Raw genomic sequence first — 8,200 nt, forward strand, 5'->3', positions numbered from 1 at the left:
CGTCATCAGTGATAGCTTGTAGCTAGTTACCCAAACAAGTTTCCTTACTTTATTCATTTAGTTTTGCTTGTGCCAAAAGTTATTAATCATTTTCTTTGATGATGATGATGATAAAGAAGAAGAAGAAGATGATGATGACCATGATGATGATGATACGCTGGGAAGTTAGTGGGGAAAACAGGCAATAAGGCTGTTATTTTCAGAATATCTCCCAGTTGATGTGGTCAGTACCCAAACACATGGTGTCCACCCATCAATCATTTCTCTACTTCCTGCAATTGAATCTTCCTGGAGGAGTCATCAGATCCTCTCACTCTTGAAGACTGACATGAAGTCCCTGGGGACTCCCTAACTCTACTGAAGCCTCAAGGAGGGGTCCTTGATGCTAAGGTTTTAAAAGCCTCCCCTTCAGAACAAGATTGGAAAACTCACAGGTAAAGTTATAGTTCTCGCAGGTTCTGGAAAGGAGCAGAGCATGAAGGCAAGTAATGTTTTTACTTACTTAACTTTTAAACTGTTTTATAAAACGCTTCAGAGCAGTTTACCTATTATTGTGTACTTAATAAGCATTTTAGAGGATATTTAAATAATATGCCTTAACATATTAGAGTCATTTAATATTAGTAAGAAAAAATTCACTTATTCACACATTTGTCATTTGGATTAAATAATGAAAAAAATATATTTTTTTTTATAAAAAAGAGAACTCCCATGGATTAAAAGGCAGACTGGGGACCCCTCACCCCATTCTGAGTATTAAAAGAGAACACAGCAAAAAGTAAGGGGTTGGTAACTGTCCGGGCGTCAAGAAAGAAAGCAGGAGATCCTACAGGCACAGAAATGACTTTCTTTGATTTGTGGTTTCTTGTAGGGACTCAGAAGTCTGGCGGCAACAACCCTGGCTCTTTTCCTGGTGTTTTCTCTCATGGGAAATTCCAGCAGTGCACCACAGGTAAGCAAACGCAACAGATAGAAAGAAAATCAAGCTCCTGAATGTTTTTTTATTTTCTCTTTCTTCCCTTCCCTCTCCTATTTTTCTTTTCTGCTTCTTCACCCTCCTTTCCTTTCTTCTTCTTCTTTCTTTCTTTCTTTTTTTTTTTTTCCTAATAGAGGGCTGCGCAGCAATGTCTTATTAACTGCTTTTCTCTTTTCGGGGTTGCAGAGACTCTTGGAGAGAAGGAACTGGACTCCTCAAGCTATGCTTTACCTGAAGGGCGCACGTACGTTCCAAATGCTTTGCTCTTCCTTGGGGAGTGAGGGGCGGGGGAGGTGCATGGGTCCATGGAATAGATGGAGAGCTGCGGGGAGGGGATAATATCAAGTTTGTTACCTTCAGGAATCGAGGTCAAGGTCATCCCGGTGTCAGTTAATCAAGGGAAAGGGATGACAGTGGGGTTGGGGGTGGGGGTGGAGACTGCTGTTGGCAGGGGAAGACTCTGAAATCCTGATCCTAATAAGGATTGCTGGCTCTTGCCACAAAGGACTACTCTGGGGCTGCCTGGGGACATCGCACTGGCCGGTGAACCAGACCCGCGTTCCAAGGCCCACTCACGGCGGCGGGGCGCGCGGGGCGGGCAGGGGCGCGCGGGGCGGGCAGGGGCGCGCGGGACCTTCCCCCCGGTCTCTCTATTCTGGCCCAGCCCGGGGTGGCCCGCCGAGCGCCCGGCGGGTCTTCCCTGCGGCGGCCGCCGCGTCCCCGCTTCCCGGCCCGGAGGCTGCGAGGCGCGGGGCGACTGTGGTTTACCCCGATCGCCCCGGGCCGGACGGGCGCTGAGTCCCGCGTCTCCCCTGTGCAGAGGGACGCCGCTTCATCGCGGACCAGAGTCGGAAGAAGGGACTCTCCGAGCGGCCGCCGCCGGGTGAGTGACCGAGGCAGGGAGGTGGAGCTGGAGCGAGCGGACCGGGCGCACTCCACCCGCGCGGAGGGAAGTGGGCGCGCAGGGGCCGCGGGAGAGCCGGCCCGGGCCCAGCCCAGGGGGGCAGAGCGCAGAGCTGGGGGCTCACGACGCCCCGCCCTGGCCCGGGGCTGCCACTCCCAAGCTGGACTTGGTCGCATCTGCTGGAAGTGTCGCTCTGGCCACCCCGGTGTGCAGAAACCCTTGCCCAAGGCCTGGGGTGCAGCTCCGGAGGGTTGGGAGGGGTAGGGAAAACTACACAGCTTCTCCCAAAATGTACTTCCCCGCTGTGACAGGACCTTTCCACAGTTTCCTCTTAAACACTGTATTATTGTTGTTGTTGTTAAAACAGTGATTTACCTAGAAACTTCAAATCTATGCCTCTTGTGTTACTAGAAAGAGCTATCAAAATGTTCCAAACCAGAAACAGTTAAATGGAGGTTATCAAGAATGGTGCTAGGGACTGTTATTCTTTTCATGATAACCCTTTCCATGCTACTGGATCATAAAAATACAACGAATTTTGGTAAGATTTAAAGGCTGAAATGCTAAAATTAAAAAGTATATTTACTTTGCCCTGGCCAGTAGGTTCAATGGTTAGAGTGTCGGCCGATGCACAGAAGGGTCTGGGTTCATTCCTGGTCAAGGACACCTCCTGGGTTGCAGTTCTACCCAACTGGGCCTCAAATCCATGTGTGTCGTGCTCACCTCTCTCACTCTCTCTCTCTCTCTCCCCCCTCCCTTCTACTCTCTCTCTAAAAAAAAAAAAAAAAAAAAAGGAAATTTAAAAAGTATATTTATTTTGAAAAAACAAACTCTGTGTTCACCACCTATAGGTGCTTAACAGGTATTCATTTACCTTTTTCAATATTGCAGTGTAATTAAGCTTATTTACTTTACCAGGGTAAGCTATGTTTTCCGACTTCATTTGCTCCCAAATTAAAAACAGTGGTTTGTGTTGCATCAGGATGTTTTGTCTTCTGTCAACTTGGACTTGACATAATTTTGAATATTTAGCAGATATGCATTCCTTCCTTCAAATAATTGCCTTACATGTGGCCTAGAATGTAGATGATCTCAAGTTGCTCCGGAAGGAATGACAGAAGAGGTTGTCCAGGCTCCAAGCAGAGTCACATGTCAACCTTCCTGCCCAGACATCCCATATTAAGCTCTGAAGGGAGACATTTCTCATGGGCTCCTTCTCTTAATCCTCCTTGCTTTCATGAAGTTCTGTGTCATGTATAGCTTACCTTCTCTTCCATCCCCTGCAATATACAGCATAACCAATTGTAAGTAATGTCCACGGGAAGTGTGAAATGTTTCAATTTATGAAAATCAGTCTTCTGGGTAAGGACCCTTTGCTGAGGAATCACAAATCTATCTCATAGAGGTTTTTCTAGTGTCATAGCATAATGGGGTAGGATTAACCTATATGAGTAGTTAAATACTAATGGGATCTTTATACATTTTTGTGTCTCCAGAAAGACGAAGTCCAAATGCCCGACTACTAACTCTCCCAGAGGCAGCAGCTCTGCTATTGGCTTCCTTGCAGAAACCACAAGAAGGTACCAGTATAGTGACCTCTTTCAACTGCAGGACAGAGAAGCTTTGATTACTTTTGGGATTCTGTGTTGAGTGCAACAAAGTTGCCTTTATGAATTCAGGTGTTTTTTAAAAAATAATTAACATTTGCCCTCTTCCCCTCCCCCCCCCCCCCCCAAATTCACAGAATGTTGACTATTTAAAGGCTAGTATATTTCTCATTAAAGTGACTACTAAGAACATAAAACTATTTCCTTGGGAAGACTGGGGAATTTCATATGAATTACCCAGCCCATAGCCTATTGTAACCTTTATTTCTTTTAGAACTTTAGAACTGAAAGAGCTCAAAGTCCAGCTTTATTATTCTATAGTTGAAAAACCGGAGGCCCAAAGAATTTTGAATAATCACAAATCCAATTGCTCACTATTAAAGGTTGAACCAGGTGAAATTGCTGAAAAACGATTTTTCTTAAACTTACAAACACAGCAGTTTCCTATGGTTCACCCTAATAGATACAGGACAGTTCTGATTCTAAGCCTGTGTACTTTTCACTACATTAGACAGCTTCTTCTAGGCCAAGATTAGGTGTAACCTTCAAATAGAGTCCTTCTGCCTTCGTAGCATTAAAACTACTAGTTGAATTAAGAGACGTCTTGATAATGGATCAGCCACGGCTTTTGGAGTCTATAGCAGTACTTGGTTCAAATTCTGCCTCTGCTGTGTTACTACCCGGGTGACCCTGAGCTTACTATCAATAGGTAGAACGTAATAATGATATCCATGTGCAGGATTGCTAAGATCCAAATGAACAAGGTATATAACTTTTATGACTATTAAAAATAGAGGTCATCAAAGCATAATAAATAAACCTAGACTTTTCCTTCTCAAAAATTGTAATGATGCAATATTTATGACATAATTTAAATGTTAAAACGTATAAAAAATACCGTGAGTATTCTGGTGGTCAGGGCACAGGCTGCTGGCCCACAGCTCTGACGCTGTGCTCATGGAGAGTGAGGTGTGAAATGTGAGCTCTCCGATATGTCTCACACTGAGGGAAAACATTTAAAACTAAATCAATCAATCAAATCTTCTCTTTTTTAAAATTTTCAGTAGCAGAGTGCGTGAGTTAACATAACTTAGGAGATTAAATAGTTTTCCCTTGGTTCTCTCTCTCTCTTTTTTTTTAACCATGGAAAGTGTGTTCATTTTCTATAATTTTTTTTCTTACAGATGGAGAAGAAAACCTTGATCCAACCAGATTTCTGGACAACAGTCTGCTACACTGGTGAAAACACAACAAATTGAATGCAGTTACAGTTCTGTTCTTGTTGAAGACATGAGCTTATAAATAAAACGCGTGGACCCTTTTCGCTTCATTTGCAGTCTTAGGAACAGGCACAACTAGTTTTATTCTTCTGGAAGCAAAAGTAAGGTGGAGTTCCTAGCTGGGAATATCATTGCCTTTTATTATTATTATTATTATTATTATTATTATTATTATTATTATTGCTTCAGGTCCTTCTGTCTTAAATCACCATCTGTCTTACTCTAGAATTTTTTTAGATTATATGACTGAATACTCTTTATGGTGTTCTTATTGTTACAACAAATACCCTCTTGATTTAATATTATTAGTTGTTGGTTTTCTCATCCTGCCACCCAACTTGCATCGTCTTGTCACTCAGTAGGGACTCTCCTTCTCCTTGTCCCCCTTTCCCACCTCCAAGGAGGCGGGGAGGGGAAAGCATGGCAGGATGAGAAAGAGTAGAGTGTGATTCTCTTAGCAGTTCATCCAGAAGGTAGTTATGCAGGGAAGGGCGTGGGGATGGACAGGAAAGAAGCCCTGTGATCGGAACACTTCAGTGCCACGGCTGGGAGAGGGATCTTCCGTGAGGCTGGAGAAGCTTGGAGCGCCCCCTTGTGCTCTCTGGGATCTCCCTGAACTCAGTTTAGAAACGTGGATCTAAAAGTTACTGGAAAATAAGCAGATGAGACACACTCTGTTCCTCTGTACCCCAGGTTTTTAGAGGTAACCCATTTTCCATGGCTAAACTCAAAGACTGCTTACTCCAACGGATTAGAACTCTAAGCTTTATTTGACATCAAAACATTATATAAAGACACCCTGATAATGCATGGTACAATGTCTAATTTACTTCTTTTTAAAGTCAACTTGGGTTCAATACTATCTGAAAAATATATACACATATACCTACAACAAACATAGTGATATATTTATTTGTAAATGCAAAATGGCCAACTTGTTAATTATTTCTGACCTAATTAATTGAAAGCTGTCATTGATAAATGTCATAACTAGAAAGTATTGTTAATTCTTATTGTCATCAATATATAGCCATTATTCAGCAGCTAAAGAATATCCTTATGTGAATGTATGTAATTGGAATTACAATTTGACTGTGTTAAATAACTAAAACCCTGCTTATAAGGTTTGTCTGTAAATTGTTTCATAATTGAAAATGCAACTATATTCAAGTTAATGTAACATTGATCTCTGACAAAAAATATGCTAGCATTAAAAAAATCTATGTGGCATCATAGTAGGCACCTGTCATTAATTATGATTTGATTTTAAAGTGGATTTTCTAGAAAGTGCATGTATCCAGTTTATTGATAATTATTTACTCATCTGACATAGATTTGCACATATTGGCTATTTAAACATTATGTCTATTCCCAGACCTTTTTAAAAATGCTTATTGATTTTTAGAGAGGAAAGGAGAGAGAGAGAGAGAGAGAGAGAGAGAGAGAGAGAGAGAGAGAGAGAGAACAAGAAACATCCATTTGTTGCCTCCCATATTTGCCCCAACCAGAGAATTGGGGACCGAACCTGCAACCTAGGAATGTGCTCTGACCGGAAATCGAACCCGCAACCTTTTGGTGTATGGGATCGGGCTCCAACCAACTGAGCCATATCGACCAGGGCTATTCCCAAAACACTTTTAAAATCTATCTTATGAAGTAACTAGAGGCCCAGTGCATGATTGAATCATGCACGTGTAGGGTCCCCTACACGCTTTCGCTTTTCGCGGTGAAGCTGGGTGCCTGTCCGCTGGTGCACCAGGCCTTTCAGAAGCCTCCGGCGTGGCGGAGGCTTCTGAAAGGCCTGGTGCCGGAGCAGACAGGCACCCAGCTCCCCCACTTTTGATGGTCCGCGGCCGCTGAGGGGGGCTACCCTGGCCGCTGAGGGGGGCTGCCGCGGACACCTGGCTACCCTGCCGTTGAGAGGTGCAGCTGGGTGTCCGCGGCAGGCTCCCTCAGCGGCCGCGGATCTGGCCTCTGGCCTTTGAGAGGCACAGGGGGCGGGAGTGTGCCTCTCAACAGCAGGGTAGCCCCCCTCAGTGGCAGTGGATCCGTGCCTCTCAATGGCCAGATAGGCCACCCCGAGTCCCGCCCCCCAGCCTCCCGCCACCCAATCGTGGGCGTAGCGGAGTGATGGTAATTTACATGTTACTCTATTATTAGATAGGATTCTCCCAACAGTGAACTAAAACAATCTCAAGTATTTTGCCCCAAAACAGAGTTTTTAAAAGCTGTCTAAATGACCAGTTAAAATACTACCAGCTCCATGTATTACAAGTAGTAGAATTCTGCTGCTGTACAGATATGCTGATTAGCACAGTCATTGCCTAAAGGCCCCTATGCCCAGTTTGCTGTAACTTTCTATCTCTCTTTGCAATCCTTTTTATTTCTGGTGTGTGTGTGTGTGTGTGTGTGTGTGTGTGTGTGTGTGTGTGTGTTGTTTTTCAACACTGAAATGAACAAATGATCAGGGATCAACATTTTTCACATTGTGTGGCTTGGATTTTAAAATTGGGAAATATCTGCCTCCCGTGCATGCACTAGAATACCCCACCTCCAGGTCGGCCTTTGAAGCCACTTTTAGCACAGTTCCAGTTGCTCTTGCCCTTTTTGCCTCTCTATCCTATCTCCCCTGTGGCTATCCGGGCATTGTTGACACATATAACCTCCAGTGTGGGTTCTCAATTACTCTTTGTTTCCCTGGGTTTCCCCAGGGGATACCTCCTCTCCTCCCACACCACCATTGGGATCAGGAGAGGGAAGAGAAGGCGAAGAGGCCCCGACTTTAAAATAAGCTTCCAATTCACATTTCTTTCTTGACCTGGTTGTGAGAAATGAAAGTCTATCTCCCGTCAACCTTGAGTTACAGCATTCTACTTCGGCCTCAGGAGAAAGGGGAGTTGAGAATGTAGCCTGGTTAGCCTCCTGGTTCTGGACTGTAAGTTCCTTTGGGAAGAGTTCATTTCTGTTTTGATTTGATCTTTACAACGGCCATGTGAAGCAGGCAATTGTATCTCCCATATTACTTCATAGAAAGTTAGGCTCATCCTATGAAGCCTCTTGGGACCACCCCCCTTCCCCCTCTCCACACACACCTGGCCAGTTCCTTTTCTTAGTGCCCCTGTGCCCTGGAAAACGAATAGTATTGCACTTGTAATATTTTATATTCTCGTCTGTGTGTGTAAAACCAGCTCTGTTAACCCTAACTCTCACCATGGAAGGAAGTGTGGCACAATGCAGAAGGAAATGTCTTGCTGTCAGCTAGTCAAGCACACACAAACTACTTCCTATAGTTCCTGTCCTCCACCTGCTGAATACCTACATTCTTTAAAAGCATTGTTTTTGTACCTCTTTCTCCAAATAAGACTAGTCCTTTATGCACCTACTGTGTATTAGGCACTGTGCTAGACACATAATCATCTAAAAGTCCTGTTTG

The 8,200-nt window shown here is 44.0% G+C and overlaps 1 protein-coding gene across 1 annotated transcript; it reads left to right on the forward strand.

The window, feature by feature from the left end:
* Positions 1 to 475: 475 nt before the first annotated feature.
* SPX (spexin hormone) lies at positions 476 to 5,876 on the forward strand (the record flags this gene model as incomplete). Its single annotated transcript, XM_079775527.1, has 6 exons — positions 476 to 481; positions 872 to 952; positions 1,163 to 1,220; positions 1,797 to 1,859; positions 3,377 to 3,460; positions 4,672 to 5,876. 6 exons carry the CDS (start codon positions 476 to 478, stop codon positions 4,728 to 4,730), a joined length of 351 nt encoding a protein of 116 aa, XP_079631653.1. The 3' UTR covers positions 4,731 to 5,876.
* Between the last annotated feature and the right edge of the window lie 2,324 nt (positions 5,877 to 8,200).

The sequence above is a fragment of the Cnephaeus nilssonii genome (genome assembly GCF_951640355.1).
Source record: "Cnephaeus nilssonii genome assembly, chromosome: 6".
Lineage (NCBI taxonomy): Eukaryota > Metazoa > Chordata > Mammalia > Chiroptera > Vespertilionidae > Cnephaeus > Cnephaeus nilssonii.